General features: G+C 57.1%; 2 protein-coding genes across 3 annotated transcripts; both read right to left on the bottom strand.

The window, feature by feature from the left end:
- Positions 1–1,952: 1,952 nt before the first annotated feature.
- SPEM1 (spermatid maturation 1) lies at positions 1,953–3,163 on the bottom strand. Its single transcript, XM_004376038.1, has 3 exons — positions 3,020–3,163; positions 2,864–2,921; positions 1,953–2,674 (listed from the first exon to the last, which is right to left on the bottom strand). Exons 1-3 carry the CDS (start codon positions 3,161–3,163, stop codon positions 1,953–1,955), a joined length of 924 nt encoding a protein of 307 aa, XP_004376095.1.
- Positions 3,164–3,703: 540 nt separating this feature from the next.
- Positions 3,704–15,338, bottom strand: NLGN2 (neuroligin 2). Of its 2 annotated transcripts, XM_004376039.2 has the most exons (7): positions 14,815–15,338; positions 11,310–11,360; positions 9,047–9,196; positions 8,671–8,856; positions 8,354–8,546; positions 7,384–7,980; positions 3,704–6,641 (listed from the first exon to the last, which is right to left on the bottom strand). In XM_004376039.2, exons 1-7 carry the CDS (start codon positions 15,272–15,274, stop codon positions 5,768–5,770), a joined length of 2,511 nt encoding a protein of 836 aa, XP_004376096.1. In that variant the 5' UTR covers positions 15,275–15,338; the 3' UTR covers positions 3,704–5,767. The 2 variants fall into 2 exon arrangements, with proteins under 2 accessions (XP_004376096.1, XP_012410963.1); XM_012555509.1 differs by lacking the exon at positions 11,310–11,360 and having other exon boundaries at positions 5,768–6,641; positions 14,815–15,148.
- Positions 15,339–18,172: the final 2,834 nt, after the last annotated feature.

The following is an 18,172-nucleotide window of genomic DNA, read 5'->3' on the forward strand; positions in this document are numbered from 1 at the left end:
GTTTTGCTATTGTGAACAATGCTGCCATGAACATAGGTGTGCATATGTCTATTCGAGTGACGACTCTTATTTCTCTAGGATATATTCCTAGGACTGGAATTGCTGGATCGAATGGTATGTCTACTTCTAGCTTTCTGAGGAAGCGGGTGGCAGCTCTTTTATCTACTCTGTTGGCCCCTTACACAGCCATCTCTACCGTTGGTACACTTGATTTCAATCTGTTCCTCTGTCTCCATGAGGGCGTGCTTAACCCCACGCCTGATCCCTGTTCTGAAAACATGGTAGCTACAGTCAGGAGACGGTCTTCCCAGAGGTTGAACCATGCACAAAGGATTTCTTTCATTTCATTCTTTTCAGACATGTGGCTGGTCTCCACGCCATGCCTACCTTGGGGCCAGTGGCTAGGGTGACCAGATGGATGGGTGATAGCAAGAGTCACCTCTGGAGTTACCCTACTGCACCACTCTCTCCTTGTCCTGCCCATTTCCCTGCCATATCCCTCTAGCACCCATCCCTGCCTGCCCCCTTCCTGGCCAGGGACTGAAGTTCTAGTATTTGTGGCACTGAGCCCATTTGCCCCTTGACTTCAGAGCAAGACTGACTGAGGTTGCTGCCCCTGCCAGGGACCACCCACAGCCGTGGTTTCACTCCTTCCTAACCAGCTGACATCCTGCTGACCCACCCCCTCCAAAAACGGTTAGCTGCCACAGTAAGAAAATCACATGAAACTCACAAAGGACAGAATAGATGTAATTGTGGATGTGACGAAAGGATTCTTCGATTTACACCAGGTTCATCACTGGGATCTGTGAAGAGGCACCCTGGGGGCTCTGAGTCATTTTACACAATGACCCACTCACCAGACACAGGATGAGGAAAGGACAGTGACCACTTCCATCAAGCTTCCAAACATATAGTAGGTGCTCAATACACATATGCACCAAATGGAATTACCTTAAACTGATCAAGAATGAGAGTTGAATGTAAATCCACAGAGAAGCAGGGCGATTCACAAAAGGTCTGTCTGCCACATTCCAGAAATCCATCTTGTAAGGTCCACTTACATGGCTGCTAGTTTGTATGTGTGTGTGTGTGTGTGTGTGCATGTGTGCGCTTACACGCATACATGTGCGTATGTGATCTCATCTAGGAGTAGGGCAGGGCCTCGGTCCCCCTACTGTCCAGTGGGAGGGAATGTTTTTTAAGTTCACACGGAGAACTGAGGAAGGTGGGAGACTGGTGGGCCAGGCTGGCAATGGGAATCCACCTGCAGGAGCAGGGGGATGGAACGTGAGGTCATAAACTTGATGACCTTTGATGTCTGTGTGACCACAGACAAGTCACTTGACCTCTCTGAGTCTGTCTCATTTGTGACATGGGGGTGTTAATCAAAGGCGTGAGGTCACAGAGCCTGTGATATTAAACTGAGGCAGCCCTTGAGAGAGTCCCCCTTATCTCATCCTCTGCTCCAAGCCTGCTTGAGGGTACAGGAGCTTCAGGTCTTGACTGGGGAACTGTGAGGTCCTAGATAGCCTCATTCAGCCATCCCTTCCCAAAGGCACCAGGGCTGAAGAGGGAGTGAGCATGCCTGCCTCACGGGTGGCTGTAGTCTAAACTTGGACTCTGGCAGGGACCAGACCTCTGAGGGGCTATGGTCATAGGGATGGGGATCTCCCCTGAAGTGCAGGACTGGCTGGGGATCTGGGCTGGGATCTGGCTGCTTCTCCAAAGAAAGCAGGGTAGAGCCTTGGAATCAGGAAGAGTGTGGGAAAGGGCTGTGGGCAAGGTCTGGCAAGGGCAAGAGGTTGATGAGGTTCCTCAGGGCTCTCTAGGCCCTGTTGCCAGGGAGATGATTCCCTTAGCAACCAGGGCTTCTGGGTGCTGTGTGGGCCCTGGAACCCCCACACGCCAACACAAACCACCACCTGTCTCTTTTTTTATTCTTTTCCCAGTTACCTGCCCGCCAGGGAACGGTAGACCCAGGCCTGGCCTGTCCCTTCAGCAGTACTGGACCCAGAGGGCAGGGGGTAACAGTGGGACAGGGCCTCCACCTCCCGCGTCAGCTCCCGCAGCCGCCGCCTCACATCACGGGCATCATAGGCCATGCGGCCTGAGGAGCGGCGCCGGGGGATGTCGGGGACTGCTGCTGGGCCCAGGACAGGCGGTGGGGCAGGTGAGCAGGGAGTGGCCTCTGCCTCCACCCCACTGTTCTTGTGGCTCAGGGCCTCAGGGCTGGGAGGTGGAGGGTTCACAGGGTACACGTAGGCCTCTAGGCCCACCTCTGACCGGACCTCTGTTTTGAGGGGCCTTCTGTCTGCAGTCTCCTGGAAGCGGATGGTCTGGGCAGGTGGCTCAATGGTGGCCTGGGCCCAGGGATTCCAGATTTCCTGAGTGGGTTGGAAGCCTTCCCAGTCCTCAGGGCAATCCCAGTTGTGGGAGCAGATTGCTGGGTGCTGAGGCAGGGGCTTCTTGTAGTCAGTGTCGGGGGTCCAGTAGGCTGGGCGGTAGGCATGGTGCATCGGAGCGTCTCGATGGCGAGGGCAGCGAGTGGCGGGGGGGGTCAAGGTCATTTTCACAGGGTCCATGGTGCATCGAAGGCGGACTGCAGGGGGGCTTTGCTTCCTCAAGGAATGATTGGTGGTCTGTTTCCCAGATGAGGATGACTTAGGAGCTTCTGTGGATGGGGGAGAAGTGAGGGGCCAGTGGGGAGGCTGGCTCCTACAGGGATGGAGAGGCAGGGTACCGAGAGGGACACTGCACAGGAGTGGTGTCTGAGAGGGGTGGGTGGTAAGGGGCCAGCTTAGTGCTGGGGCTAATCAAAGGAGTGCCTGGTTTCCTACGCCCCAGCCCCATCCCTGCTTACCTTTCACACAAATAATATGGAACATTTGGCGTAAGAAGTAACGGAGTCTGCGCCAGAGCTAGGTGGAGAAGGACATGGTGACCCCAGGCATGCCCCGGCCACCAGGCCTACCCCCAGCTGTCCCACCAGCACCCTCCCGCCCCGCACCACCCTGACCAGGGTCACCATGTTGATGCCAATGTTAATGCAGATGATGAGCCCCAACAGCAACAGGATGGAGTTGCCTAGGTCCTGGCAGTTGTTGGTGTGGGGGTTGTGATATGAGGCCCACCCGGGCCGTGGCCACTCAGCCATGGCCATGGGGGTCCCTGGGGCCGCCTGGGCCCCTAGGCCCCCAGCCCACTGTGCCCACACTGTGCCCCAGCTCACCTACCTGACCCAGAGGCTCCTGGGAGTAAGCGGGTCACAATGATGCTAAAGATGCTCCTCACAATGTACCAAGGGGCTACTCTGAGTCCTGGGCCCATGGCTGACCCTCTAGCCTGGACCCAGACTTTGGCAGAGGCGGAACCCCTCACCTTGAGAGCCTCTCCTTTAGTCAGCTACCTAGACCAGCCCACAGGCCTTCTGGCCTCTTTGACGTTACCCCCATCAGCCCCTGCCCTCTCTTCCACTATACCAGGCTCTGGCCTCTGCAGACAGGGGTCCTGTCCTAATTCCCCCAAACAATCTCATCACCCAAGCACCCACTCCACTTCCCTGAAGCCTCGGAGCTGCTCCCTGAAAAGGATGGCTGGGGGCTTGAACCCCTCTCCTCCTTCATCCAGAGTGGCTCCCCAAGGCTTGTTTCTTCGGAGCCCCCACCCACCGCCCACCACCTCCTAACATCACAGCAGGCACAACCAACAGTTAAACTTTTATATTTACAATATTCTCTTCATCTTTTGCCAGGTTTAAAAATGTGTACAGAGCCGCGAAGGGTTGGGGTGGGGGATATGGGATTGTCAGGAAATTGTTCTGGGGAGAGGGGCTGGGCATTGGAGTCCGTGGCTGAATCATGGGGTCCCCCAGCCCCCCTCCCGTGCTCCAATTCTGAGGGCATCTGTCTACGGGGTTCAGGGCCCTGGTCCCTAGCATTTGGAGGGCATGACGGTTTGGGAAGGAGCTGGACCAGGCAGGGGAAGGGGTCAGAAAAGAACTAAGTTTCCACGGGTGAGGGTGGGAGGGGAAGAGACAGTCAGGAGGTAAAGTTCTCGGGAGTCAAGACCAGGGATTCTGGATTTGGGTGTCGGAGGAAGACAGCACCCACCCCCTACTCAAGTTTGGCACTGATGTCCCACAAATGCCAGCAGACAAGGATTCTCTCCTCCCCTTCGTTTAAACTTTTCCTGACATTTTTCTTTACCCCAGAGGCTCAAACCCTTTCTCCTCAGGTCCCCTCACACATTTCCTTTCGAATTCTTCCTGCTGATGTCTGCCCAAGCCCTGTCCCCCCTACCCCTTCCATCTGTTCCTCAGCACAGCTGACCTCATTCTCTCCCCAACCTGTCCCGTGAAATCCTTCTCCCCAGCTCTCCCCTCCCCTGCTCCTTTCCTGGGGCCCTGGCAGCTGAGGAAAGAAGTGGGGAGGTCAGCAGAGGGGAGAAAGTTGGTCTGAGATGGGGACAGGCTCCAAGAGGGAGACAGAGATGGAGGAGAATGGGGAACTGAGGCAGAGGGAGGGATAAGACATGGTGATGAGAGAGACATAGGCTGGACTCTTTCAGCTGCCCCCACTCCCCTGTATTCTACCTGCCCCCACTGTTTCCCCTGCCCTGGTCCAGGACTGGGGAATCCTTGGCACATGGGGGGAAGGGTCTTCTCCCCTCAAACCCACCTCCCCAGTTTGGCACAGATGAGCTATGGTCTGAGGACTGAGGGAAAAAGCTGTCCTGACACTGGATGGGGACTTTGGTCAAACATGCATGGTCTCTATGGGTGGCATGTGACACCCTCCCCCCAACTCAGCACCTCTGGGGAAGGAAAGGGCAGGGCCCTCCCCTCAGGATTTGTATATCCCCCTCAGCTTCTGTCATTTTCTATCTGTTCCTGCCTGCTGTGTAGGGAGGAACTGAGTGCTGGGCCTGAGGCCTGCGTGGTACAGGGAAGTGCTGAGGGGAAAGGGGCTGTCTGCATGGGAAAACACGCATCCACATGCAAGAACGTGTCCACTGAGAGAACTGTGTCCTGGATCCCCGGAAAAGCAAGTTCGCAGGGAGACATGGATTTGCTCCCTTCCCCCTGGTAGGAAATCTGTGTCCGTCGTCATTGTGGAAGGCTGGGGTCCACCTGGGAGAACGTGCTCTGTCTGGCTTGTGCCACGGGACAGACATGCTTCACTGGGGGCGGGGGGGTGGGGAGGGGAGGGGGCCTGTGGTTTCCTCACTGCTTCCCAGCACCACCCTGTGTTGTCTGGTGGCCAAGGGTCACTGCACATGTGAACACACCACTTCCAGGGTCTCCAGGGGGTGGGGAGGGGAAAGAGGTGGGAGAAGGCATGAGGGAACAGGACTCTGGGGTACAAACCCCTGCAGAAATTCTTTGAGGGGGCCAACATGTGTCCAGGGTGGCAAAAAAAAAAAAACCTCACCCTGCACATGGGAAAATACACCCCCTCATGAGAAAGCACACCTCCACGCGGGAAAATACTTCCACGTTTCCACACACCCAAGACTGGTGTCCCAGTGGAGGGGGAAAGACACCCCCCAGTTGTCCAAAGGCCCAGGTCCAGAGAAGAGATGGGCTTCTCTGCACGGGAAAAACACACATCCCGGGGAGGAAACCCACGTCCACCTTAATGCTGCTCTGCATGTGACGACGCCACACGAGAAGAGCCCGTGGCCAAGTCCTCCTCCCTACCTTCGGAGTGGCGCTTCCCGCCCGGGCCAGTGAGGGCTGGGGAGGAGGGCCTCCCCAAGCTGCCCCCTATACCCGAGTGGTGGAGTGAGGGTGGGGTAAAGTGTTGTTGTGGCTGGTAGCAGTGGGGGGAGGCGGGGGAAAGGGCCCAAAAGGGTGAAGGGAGGGGGGCGGCGGAGGCGGTGGTGGCCCCAGCCCAGTGGGCAGCAGGGTCAGGGCCCCAGGGGCCAAGAGAGGCACATCGTCCGGTGCCCGGCGCAGGGCCAGGGTATAGTCGGGTGGACAGGCAGGGCGCAGGGCCTCAGCAGGGTCCGCCCCGACGCCACCACCCCGCTTCAGCTGCAATGACACCAGCTCCTCCTCTGGTGGCAGCTCACGGCCGGTGGTGGGGAGCAGGGGGCCCCCACCAGGCACGCCAGAGCCTGAGCCGCCAGGTGGGCTAAGCCGCCTGCACCGCAGCTCCTGCCGCCGGTCCCGCTTGTAGTACAGGGCGGCAAAGGCGAGGATGTTGAGGAAGAGGAGGGAGGCACCCACAGCCACAGTGACGCTGAGCTCCGTGGAGTAGTCCCGTGAGTCCCCAGGGAAGCGGTCATAGGCCCTGGGGCCTGGCTCAGGCTCAGGCTCAGGCGGCAGAGTGGCAGGTGGCGGAGGTCGGCGTGTGCCCGGGGCGCCAGGGGGTGGGCGAGGCGGCCAGCGCGTGGCATAGGGAGGCAGGCGCGTGGTGGTGGTGAAGAGCTCCGTGTGCAGGTTGTGCAAGTGGGGCACCAGCTCCAGCCAGAAGGCTACCTTATTGGCGCGGTAGTTGTCTCGCACGCGTGGCTTCAAGCCAATGTGCAGGTACTGCTTCTCCTTGCTGTTGAACTTGCTCCACACCACCTCCTCAAAGCGGTTGGGCTTGGTGTGGATGAACTTGGTGTCCTGGGGCACCGGCTGGTTGGGGTCGCTGTGGGCACAGGAAGGCAGGGAAAGGAGGATTGAGGGCCAGGCTCAGATAGGGGGCAGGGGTGAGGAGGGAGTAAGATGCAGAGAGACTGGGAGACAGAAAGAAAGGCAGAGAACAAGATGCAGAAGCAGAGGCAGAGACGGAGAGGAGATATAGAAGCTGAGAGAAAAACTGTCAGCCAGAGACAGACAGACAGATGAATGCAAGAGACGGGGAAGGTGTCAGAGATGGGGACAGAAACAAGGACAGAGAGACAAAAAGAGATGGGGACAGAGAAACTGCCAGAGACAGCAAAAAGTAAACAGCTCAAAGAGGGCAGAAGGAAAGAAAGATATCAGGAAATTTCAAGAGAGACAGAGACATAGAGACAGAAATAAAGAAATAGCCACAAACCCTTCCACATACTTGGCCACACAGACCCAAGTGGTCAGACAGAGGGGGCAGAGGCACTGGGAGAGGAAAGAAGGTGGGCAGGCAAGGGAAGGAAGGAGAGGCAGACACCAAGCAAAGCCACAGAGTGAGCCCACCCCAGAGAGGACAGGGACCTATCTGCAGAGTCTCCAACATTCAGCTCAGCGCCTGGCACAACTCGGGTGTCCAGCAGGTGTCTGAATTGATGGTACAAGAAGGGATGGCAAGAGCGAATGCTTTAATGGAGGAAGGGATGGCCCTATGCGGAGGAAGGGTGTGCCTTTGCCTGCAGGGTGCCCACCCAGCTACACCCAACCCCTTGGGCCCTCACCCAGTCTTGGCGAAGTTGGTCCAGTAGGTCATGACCACAGCGCTGAGCATGACATCATTCTTGGAGAAGTTGCAGGGGAAGAGGTCTGTGGCGCCCACCATGGGCACCCCGAAGACGTAGGGCAGCTCATCCCCATGTGCCGCATCTGCCCACTCGGGCCGGCCCTCAGCCTGGCAGTGGTGGTAGAAGGTGTAAAAGTAGACAGGGGACTGGTAGTCGGCGTGCAGCTTCGCGGTGGCCACCGCTGGTGCTACCCACTGGTGGTCAGTAAAGAGCGCCAGCAGGGTCTTCCGCCGCATCTCGCCATTGTCTCGGTCAGCCCAGTCTGTGTACATAAACTTGATGGTCTCCCGCAGCACATCCTTGCCCTCAGGGTAGCCATACAGGTTGTCCACAAAGTTGGAGACGGTGAAGTCGAAGGCGCTGGCCGACACGCCGTCCTCACTCTCTGCGGAGTCCTCCACGAACTTGAGGCCCTCGCCCTGGTTGACACCGATGAGCATGTCATAGTTGAGGAATTCTCCCTGCTGCATGAGGATCTCAGGGTCGTCCGGGACAACATCACCATCCACCACGGGCCCGAAGGCAATGTGGTAGCTAGAGAGAAGGGGTCAGGGTCTCATCACCTGCTCCCCGGCCTCCTCTCCAGCCCACAGCCTGCTGAGCCCACAGGCAAGCTCCTTCCCTGCCTGGAAGACCCTTTCCCCACTTGAGAAATCCCTCTGAGTCCTTCAGGGCACTTGGCCTCTCTGGGAAGTCTTCTCCAAAGCCCTTCATGGCACCTTATGCACACTTGCTCTGTTTCAGCACCTCCACTCAGGGAAGGTTTCCATGAGGCAGGAGCGCTAGAGGGGTCTGAAGCCCACCTCTCCTTGCCAAATGGAATGTCTGCAAGCACACCTCACCTTAACCTCCTTGAAACCAGCAAGGAGAGTGATGGCCTGGACTCAGCCCTTTCCCACCCCCATACCGGGCAGGCTGCACATCCTGGTCCACTAGTTCTCGGGAAGGCTTCCGGCGCAGACACTCCACAGCTTCGGCACTGTCCTCCCGGTCACAGCCCACCTTGGCCGCCAGCAGCCGCGTGTACTTGAGCGGCTGGTAGTTGACAGACCAGCTAGAGATGGCGGTGCCGCTCTGGGCGATGGCCTTCTGGAACAGTCCTGTCAGGACAGGGAGGGCTCAGGCTGGGTTGTAAGTGTCACCCAAAAGAAAGTGTAGCGGACTGGTAGGGTCAGGGGTATGGGAAGGGGATGGGGAGGGACGGGCTAGGGAGGTTGCTGGTACCTTCTGAATGGTGGGAGAGGATCAGAAGGTTGACACAGGAGGCCCCCGCCCCTGACCCAAAGATGGTGATGCGCTCGGGGTCGCCCCCAAAGTGGGCGATGTTTTCACTGAGCCAGCGCAGAGCCTGGATCTGGTCCAGCAGCCCATAGTTGCCTTTTGCTGCTTGGTCCCCGGTGCTGAGAAAACCTGCGGAGAGAGGAAGCAAGGGGGATCCCTGGGGGTGTCACAGCGCCCTTGCCCCCTCCTGGGCAGCTCAGTCCAGCCCAGGAGCCATTCTGCCCGCTGTGTTTGGAGGAACCCTGCCGACCAGGCCAGGCCCCGCCCACCGGGCCCCCTCCCCAGGTTCCGCCCCCCAGAGTGGGCTGCCCACCCTCACCGAGCACCCCTAGCCTGTAGTTGAGCGTGGCTACGATGACATTGCCATAGGCGGCCAGGACGGAGCCATCAAACATGTTCCCAGTGCCCTCCATGTAGGAGCCGCCGTGCAGAAACAGCATCACGGGCTTCTTCCCTGAGTCCCGGATATCTGCGTGGGGAGGGGGCGGGCGGGCGAGTGGGCCAGGAGGTGAGGGACAGGGACACAGTCAGGCCAGAAGCAGCATTGCCCAGCTCCCTGGCCTGCAAGGAGCAGACCGAAGCTCAGGAAACATGTCACTCCCGTCCCTGGGGGGCAAGACCGGATTTCTCTCCCTCCCTCTCCAGCTAGCCCTGGCAGAAGTCCCCTCCCCACCCCATGCCAGCCTGTGGAGCGCTTCTCCAAATGCTGGACAGAACTTTCAAGAAACCCAACAGAGGCAGGGGGTGGGGTGTGGCCCTCCTCGGGGCATCTGCTGGGACCAGGGAACCCCCTCCTCACACACACACACAGAGCAAATCTCCCTCCTGCTCTGAGGAAGAGCAAGCTCTCAGGGCTGGAACTAGAGCTGGAGGTGCTGGAGGCTCCTGGCATTTTCTCAGGACTCAGGCCTTGGGCCTCAGCTCCATGTGGTACCCTGGTCTGTGGGTGAGGGGGTGCCAGGCCCTAGGGTCCCTGGGGGCTTGGTCTCCTCCCCGCCCTAATTTCTTTCTAGGTCACCTCCCCAGTTACCATGGCAACCCCCAGCCTAATTAATGTGGCAGGAGGAGGCAGGGTGGGAAAGAGTCTGCTTAAGGAAGCCAGGGTGCAGCTCTCTAGTCTCAGGCCCCCACAGACTGGCCTGAGCCCTGGGTTCTGCCCTGGACCTGTCTCTTGCTATTCCCTAAAGAACCCCATAATCACTGCCACGTGTAACAGGCACTTGAGGGACTCTGAACAGGTCTGAGAGGCAACTAATTCAGAAGATGGTAGGAGTCTGAGAGGGTCTTCAAGGCTATAGTACCCTCCCCTACAGCTCCCCCATGATTCAGCCACGGTGCCAGGGCTGGGGTCACCTCTGACCCAGCGGGCCCGCCTCTTCCTTGACACCTGCGATCTCTGACTAGCTTGGGTCCTCAGCAAACAAGAGCCAGACCTTGGCATCCACAGCTGGTCCCCCAGCATCTCTGCCCACCTCCATCAAACTGCTAGAAACTGTCTTCCTGCCAGGTCAACTTGCAGGTCACTAAGACGCTCCCCTTGACCCTCCACAGACACTTCCGGCCTCCTGTCTTGTACGACCTTCTCTGTCACCTCCCTCCTCCTGACTTCTTTGGCCAGAGTGCCTAGGTGGGCAGTGCCCTCTGTGTCCTCACCAAATCCTGCTTCTTCCCTTTGTTCCTGAACCTCAAGTGTCCTTCAGCAGCTTCAGGCTGAAATCTCCTTCCTGCCAAGGTCCTGTCCTAAATGTCCTTTCTTGCCCCTTCTCCCCACCCAGCACCTCCACCAGGGCTCCCAGTGTAGGGGAAGGGGAGTCAGGAGGGGAAGGAGCAGGAAGAGGGGCTGGGGCAACAAGAATTCAAAACCAACTAACAAAAAAACAGGATCAAGAAAGAAGAAAGAAAGAAAAAACAACAACCAAAAAACAAGAAGCTCTCGGGGCAGATTCAACAAGAAAAGAAAAAACAAAAAAATCCATTTTGGAAAAAAAGAAAAAAAGAAAAAAGTTCTTTGCATTTTTTTCAAAATTTTGTGGTGAAACTTGAAGATACCGGGCCCTGCTTTCAAAAATTTCCAAATTCTTTAATTTGCTTCAAAAGTTTGCACTTTCTGCATCGGACAGGTTTTTGGAAATTAGAGCAGGTTTCTCATGGTTCAATTGTGCCATCAATTTGCCATACTTTAAAACTTCTATTTTTTCAAATGTTGTTTTGTTCCAAATTAAAAGTGCTTTTCAAATATCACATTTCCCAAGTTTCAAAATATTCCCAACTCTTTCAAGCTCTAAACATTTTACACAATTGTTTCCCCCGACGTTCCAATTTTTCTTTTTTCACCTTATTTTCACCATGCTTAGCTTTTTTTTTGTAGGTTTTCTAGTGGGTCCAACACTGTTCAAATTTTGTTTGAAGTTTTCAGAAGTCTTTTTTTCAACTGTTAAAAATTTTTCTTTTCTTTTCTTTTTCAGTTTTAGTTGGGAGAACGACTGAGGGGCCTTGAGGGCTTGGGGACATTTAGTTAGGGGCGGGGCCGTGAGAGTCCTCTTATCAGCAACCACATGCAGCCGCGGGATTTTTAAATCTACCTGTGTCTGGCGGATTGAGCGTCGCCTCGTCACGTTTTTTTGTGAGCGGACCTAAGACCGGGAACACAAAACAGAGAAAAAAGGACAATTTTGTGGGGAAAGATGGGAGTCGGGGGAGGTGGTGGATGGGGAGGGGAGGAGAGAAAGCAGAAAAGGGGAGGGTGGGGGGGCGAAAAATAAGCCAAAAAAAAAAAGCAAAATTCGTTTGCAAGAAAAAGAAACCAAGAAAAGAGAAAAACGTTTCTATAACCCAATTTTGTTCCCCTCCCCGGAAAAAGTCATGCCCCAAAGAAAAGGCTGGTTTTGGGGGGTGGGGTGCCTGAGTGGGCTGAGGTCTGTCTTAAGACATAGTGACTTGGCTGGAAAGGATTTGGCTTGTCCATGTGTTTGCTAGTTGCTGGAAATGAAACGGTGTTAGAGGTGGGGGGAGGGGAGAGGGAGCCCAAAGGGAGATCAAGGCCAGCTCCATGCCACCTCTCTCACAGGCCCCCTTCAGGGCTGGCCAAGCGCCTGCCTGTTCCCCAGGCTGCAGAGAGGAGGGGTGATAGCAGAAAGGACCCTGCTTTGGAGCAGTCTAGGGGGCAGAGGGCAGAATGGGGTTGGGAGGCAGCCTGCCCCAGCCCTTGTAGCCCCTTGAAGCCCTGAGCTCCCCACTGGAGGGCGATGGGTAGGTCAGCGCGGGCTGCCTGCCCACCTACCCAGCCTCTCACCAGCTGCATTTCTCTTCTATCCACACGCACAGGCCTGGCTTCTCACCCCATCTCCCCAAGGTGGGGTGAAGCAGGGAAAGGGGTCATCAGGTCTTGCCCTCCACTCCACCTCATCCCTCTGCACTCCCCCCAACCTCAGCCCTTACCCAGGCCTGCTCTCCTCACCCCCAGACCGTGAACTTCCCACTAGGAGCACCACCCCTCCCCTACCCCATTCATGCTCTACTGCCAAGCCCACCCTCACATTTGGGGTTCAGTCCTCAAATAGGGAATAAGAAATACAGTGCCCTGAGCCAATCTGCCACATACAGTGCCAGGAGGGGCTGGGAGGCAGAAAGTGTGCCCATAGTCAGGAAAAGGCCCCAGATTGGACCCAGAGATTGGCTCCAGGGTTTTTTCCAGATTGGGGGCGCTTGGTCAGCGGACAGCTGGCACCCAGAGGCCTGAGGGGGTTCCTGAGGCTGATGGGCTTCTTCTCAACAGCATGGGGTGGGGGGGTGAATCAGCAAGGCCCTGGCTAGCCTCTGGAAGCCTTCTCCCAACTGGCAACCATGACCCATAGGAACCCATTGGGAACAGGGTCTGTACTTTGCGAATGGATGGGGGTGGGAATGAAGTCAGCAGGGCAGGCATGCTCGTGAGAGTGTTAAGTGTGTGTGTGTTTACTTGTGTGAGTATGTGCCTGAGTCAACCTCTTTCTCCCAGAGCTGGTGTGAAGATTCAGTGAGATCACCTGACTGTCGGGCCCCAAGCAGGTCTGTCACAAGCAATGGTTAAAAATACAGAAGGTGTGGGCATGTTATGGGAATTGAGGGTGGACACTTTGTATGGAGGTGCTGGGGTAGGCAGTCCATTAGTGGGAAGTGTTGAGTGGACATTTCACCCAGGGGAGTGATAACAGATAGTCGACATGAGGGGAGCATTGGGTAGACAGCCCAGTGAAGGTGTGAGAGTAGAGAGTCCACAGTGGGGATCACTGAGATGGACAGTGTGGAGGTACTGGGGTTAATGATTCACAGATGGGAGGAAGCTGGGCTAGGTGGTTCATGACAGGAGAGTGGAATGTGGAGTGGGTGGTTCTCAGGCAGAGCCTGTTGAGGTATTGGAGAAGATGTGTGGAGTATGTTGGGATAAATGGTATATGGGGGGGGGGTAAGGGTGTTTGGAATTTGGATGGGATTGGAGTAAATGGTGTTTCTGTGCATTGTGTCTATGGGTTGTTAGGAGGGATGGTTTATATTCGGAGGGGTAGTTAGGTGTTAGGGTGTATGGCTGGTATGAGGAATAGAGGGTGGGTGGTCCATATTGGAGGTGTTGTGTTGGATGTGGGTGTGCTGAGGTCCATGAGGTGTTATGCGATTGGTAGGACTGGAGTACTTGATCTGTGGATAGAGTGTATTGTCACCTCCAGAGGTATGGTGCAGATAATCTCTAGGTAGGGCTTGGGGTGAGCAATCTCTGAGAAATGTTGAGAATGTTGGCGACTGTGGTGTGAGTGGAGTGTTGGAGCATATGGTCAAGGTGTAGGGTTATTGGGGCATAAGGTCTATGTGTGGGTGTTATTAGAATACATTAACTATATCCAGAAGTATTGGGAAGTATAGATACGTGTGAGTGATGGAATACACAATTTCAGAGAAATACTGGGGTATGTGTTATGTGGAGGTGTTGGGAATTGTGATATGTGGGGTGTTGAAGCACATGGTCAGCGTATAGGTTTGTTTGGTACATGCTCTGAGTGTTGAGTGGCTGAGGTTCACAGACTATTGTGGACTTGAGTATATGATATGGGGGTGTTGAGTGTGTAGGGTATACATATAGGGGTTCCTGGGTACCAGGCCTGTGTGTAGAAGTGGACCATCTCTGTGGGTATGTTGGGATGTTTTGGAGTGGTGACATTGATAAGGTAACTGGGCTACTTGTGAGGATGGTCTGTTGGGATGGTTGGAGATCTGCCAATGACCCTCTGTTGTAGATAGCTGAAGGATATTTTGATTAATTGTGGAGAGCTAAAGTTGGGCAGGTGGAGAACTGTCTGGGCGAGTGTGGTGGGGGCTCTGTGTGGTCCTGTCGTGAACTGGAGAATTCACTCACAAAAACAGCTGGCTTGAGAACCCTAGGGAAGGTGTTCTGCCGGGATGTGTGGGCTGTGCTATGAGTGATGGAACCCTTGGTGAGGAGCTTCCCTGATCCTTCAGGAGTGTATAGGGGCCAAGGGACAGAGCCTCATGAAGAAGAGGAGGGCATGAGTACTACTGCCAAGGGCACTCAGCTCAGGTGAGGGTCTCGGGGGGAGATGCAACAGATCTTCATCCATGCTGGCCTGGGAAAAGGAGGAGTTTACATTGGCCTTGAAGTACAGATGTAGCTCAAGTGGAATTCTGCCAGGGACAAGCCCAAGTCTGGGGGAGGGAGGTGGGCAGAGTTGGAGTGGGTGTCTGGGCAGGTGACTGATGCCTCCATCACCTGATCACCCTTAGTGGCCCCACTGAGATTAAGTGGCTGGATCCGTGTGTGCCTCTTTTGGTGGTGGGGGAAGCCGAATCTAGAGTCTGCTGCCCTTACCATTGGCTCTCTGTGGGCACAAAGAACTTCCGGGGTGGCTGTCTGTGGGTTGGTTCCTGGGTCTGCCTGGCAGGCACCCTTACCATCCTCGGAGGGCACGCTGAGGTTTCAGGGACACATTGCCCGGCACTGCCCCCACCGGCACAGGCGTCGCACCAGTGCCTGAGGGTCTGCGTGTGCGTTTGTGGGCTGTGTCCATGGGGTGAACGGACTGGTGCCCGCGCCCTTACCGTCCTCGGTGGGCACGTAGAGGTTGAGGTACAGGCAGTCCTCGCTCTGGTTCTGCACGTAGGTGGCGGCCGCCTCCAAGTTGTCCGTGAACCACACAGGCAGCATGATTGCGGGCAGCGCCCCGTGCAGGTTCTGCAGGCAGGCGGGCGGCAGGGTGGTGGCGTTGCGCACGCCGGGCCAAGAGGCGGGGGCCTCAGGCGGCTGGAATCGGCGGGCGCCCAGGGGTGGAGTGGCGTAGGGCACGCCCAAGAACTGCACGACGGGGCCCAGGATCTCGTTGTTGAGCTCACGCCGCACACCGCGCACTCGCCCATAGGCAGTGTTCACCACTGGGAAGCGCTCCTCCCCGAGGTTGCTGAGGCCCAGGCCCGGGCCAACCGGGGAAGCGGCGCCGCCGGGACCCCCTCCCCCACGTTGAGCCCCCGCCAGCCCCACCAGACACAGCGCCAGGAGCCACATGCTGATCGGGGGACCCCCCTCCCTCCCTGGGACCCCCCCCTCGGAGAGAGAGAGAAGGGGGGGAGAGGGAGGGAGGCCCCCCTCGCCCCAGGAGGGAGGAGGGGGCCGGGGGGGGGATAAAAGGGAGGAGGGGGGTGGGGAGGGACCGGGGTTAGATTGGACCGAGATGGGGTCTGTTCCTCTCCATGGAGGGGGCAAGGGGTGGGGAAGGGGGAGAAGGTGGGAGACGGGAAAGTCAGGCCCGACCTGCGGGAGGCAGAGGAGGAGGGACAGGGCAGGGCATGCAAAAGACAGACAGACAGAAAAATACAGAAGAGAGGTGAAAAAAGGGAAGGGAGATTGGACGGGGCAGACAGAAAGGAACGGGAAACAGAAGAGACAAGTGGTTAGTGACCTGGAATTCAGTCCAAGTCGCCCCGCTTCTTCCACCCCCAGGCCCCTGGGACCTACCCTGCCTCCCCAGTGCTCTCCCTCCCCCCAGTAGGGAGCCGGGTAGAAAAGTCAGAGAGGCAAGAGGTGGGGTCAGGATGCGGTAAACGTCCAGGATAAAGCATGAGAGAAGGCGGGTCACCTCCCCAGATTCAGCACACCTCCTTTCAGACCCTTTATCCCTCCCTTGTGGGCTCTCCTCAGGAACTCAGGAGTCCCAGTTCCCACCTCCCTGGGAGGGAATGAGATAGACAAGGAAGAGAAAATAAAAATACCAAGTCATTAATTAGCAGGAAGTGGTGGGTTTGTTTTTACGTGTTAATTACTCCTGAGCTGTAATTTCTTGGCGCTGAACCCCCACCCCAGGCCAGGCTCCGGTCTTTCTTGGGACTGCACAAGCCCAGCACCGTCTCCCCCCTTCAATACTGCATTCCCTAAGGATCCGTGGGGCCCCAGGTCCTCTCTCTCCCCCGACCCTCTCCGTTTTTTTACATCAGAAGTTGGGGTGCCTTGAGGCAGGGGCTAGAGTAGGAACGGGGTGTTGGAGGGGCAAATCCAGGGACAGATGCGTGATCCTGTAGGCCGTTGCTGGGCGACAGGATGCTGCCCCGCAATGTTACCTCGGCAACGGCAACGGGGCAGCAGCTTTAACCCTGGAGTGGGGGTCTGGAGGCAGAGGGGAAGGGGCTGGATAGGCCCTAGGGTCCATTCAGGGCGTGGGGCGGGGAGAACAGAGGCGTGGGTCAGAATGCTAGTTTCCCTAACCTCAGAATAAAGGAAGAAGCATATATGTTGGTGGGGGAGGGAGATTGGGGGCATAGGGGACCCTAAAAGACTCACCTTTTGCCCCCCTTGTTGGCCAGTCAGAGCTTGGCCTTAGTGACCAGGCCTCTGGCTGGGGAGAAGGGGTGCTGAGATGGGCCTGAGGGGGCTTCAGATGAGCCCACGGACTGCCCCCTCCCACACTCTTGAACACCTTTGGACCCCAGCACCTCTTCTTCCCTGCCCAGCATCTGACCCACGTCCTGGGGGCAGATCTTGGCTTCCTTCTTATACCATTCCATCCCCTCACCTTCCCTTCCCCTTGCCAGCCCCCCACAGTTGCTGCTCTGATGCCTGGGTGCTCAGGGCAGCAGGGTCTGGGAAGAGATTAGGCCAAAGGGGCAGACACCCAGGTCATTTTAGCAAGCCCCCTTGCCCCCCCCCCCCAGCAGCCAAAGCTGTTTGCTGACTCGGGGTTTTCAGAGCCAGGCGCCAGCCCGCGGGTGGCTCTCTGCAGGTGTCAATTTATTCCAGAGATGAGGACACAGGAATCCTTACCACACACACCCAGCCATGCCCTCCCCCCCGTCAGGCTCTCTTAAGCTCCTGTACCCCTGTCACCTGGAGGGGGCTTGGGCTGGCTCCCCCGGGGTCTCCTCTCCCCCTGCCAGGCTAGGCTTGGCTTCCTTGGCCTTGCAGCCCCCTGCCCCCAACACCCTCAGCCTGTCAGCTCCCTCCCCTACTAGGTACTTTGGGCCCCTGGCCTCCTCCCCGCCAGCATGTCTTGCTGCTTCCTTCCCACTGGAGCCCTCCCTCCGTCTCTCTTCTCTCCATAGCGCTCCCTCAGAGCATCTTCCCCCGGCCTCTTCCAGCTTGCTCCAGCTCTTGCCTTCAGTCTCAGTCTTTTTTTCATCTCTCTCCTACATCTCTCTCCTTGGTGTTTCTCATCTTTCTCCTCCAAATCCCTTCCCCAAATTTCTCCCTCAAGCCCCTTCTCTCTTTCTCTTTCCCTATTTCTGTCTCCCCCATTTTCTCTCCCGGCTGTCCCCATCACTGTCTGCCACATCTTGCTCCCCTCCTTCTCCCCATCCCTCTGCCTTGCTCTCTCCATTCTGGCCCAGGCCTTACTGCCCCAGCTCGGGAGAGTTGAGGGACAGGGGCTCAGGCCGCAGCCCCCCCCCGCCTTCCTGCAGTGAGGAAAATGGCTTGACCAGGAAGGGGAGAAAGAGGGGGAGGGGGAGATGGGAACACACGGGGTCTGTGGGCCCATTCAAAGGATCATTCATAGACTGAAGAGAGGCAGAGACAAAGAGACCGAGACGCAGAGACACGGCGAGAGCATCCCTAGGCGGAGACACGCAGACGGAGCAGGCTGGGGGAGATCAGGAGCAGGGAGAGAGACGGGGACAGGGAGACCCCAACGGACTGCCACGAAGACCCCTTCACCCAGCCCGGCTTAGCTCCTACCTGGCTCAGCCCCGGGGCCGTTGTGCCTCCATCCAGGGTTTCGAGCGGGGAGCGAACGGGCTTCAGGAAGGGGGCGGCGGCCTCTGAGCCCCCGCGGCCCCGCAGGCCCAGCCCCCGCCCGCAGCGCTTCACCCGGCGGGGGAGGGGGATCGCCCCAGCCCCGGGGGGCGGGGCCTGGATCCAGTTGATCCCCGGGGAAAAGAGAGATAGGGGATGGGGTCAGAGTGAGCCGGGGAACAG

The sequence above is a fragment of the Trichechus manatus genome, unplaced genomic scaffold, assembly GCF_000243295.1.
Source record: "Trichechus manatus latirostris isolate Lorelei unplaced genomic scaffold, TriManLat1.0 scaffold00040, whole genome shotgun sequence".
Lineage (NCBI taxonomy): Eukaryota > Metazoa > Chordata > Mammalia > Sirenia > Trichechidae > Trichechus > Trichechus manatus.

Excerpts from the sequence above, each read along its gene's own strand:
- NLGN2 (XM_004376039.2), bottom strand. The coding sequence starts at position 15,274 with ATGTGGCTCCTGGCGCTGTGTCTGGTGGGGCTGGCGGGGGCTCAACGT. Across the intron at positions 9,197-11,309 it reads GCTCAATCCGCCAGACACAG|ATATCCGGGACTCAGGGAAG; the intron begins GTAGATTTAAAA and ends CTCCCCACGCAG. Across the intron at positions 6,642-7,383 it reads ACCAACTTCGCCAAGACTGG|CGACCCCAACCAGCCGGTGC; the intron begins GTGAGGGCCCAA and ends CTGTGCCCACAG.
- SPEM1 (XM_004376038.1), bottom strand. The coding sequence starts at position 3,163 with ATGGCCATGGCTGAGTGGCCACGGCCCGGGTGGGCCTCATATCACAAC. Across the intron at positions 2,922-3,019 it reads GCATCAACATGGTGACCCTG|CTCTGGCGCAGACTCCGTTA; the intron begins GTCAGGGTGGTG and ends TTCTCCACCTAG. Across the intron at positions 2,675-2,863 it reads CCATATTATTTGTGTGAAAG|AAGCTCCTAAGTCATCCTCA; the intron begins GTAAGCAGGGAT and ends CCCCATCCACAG.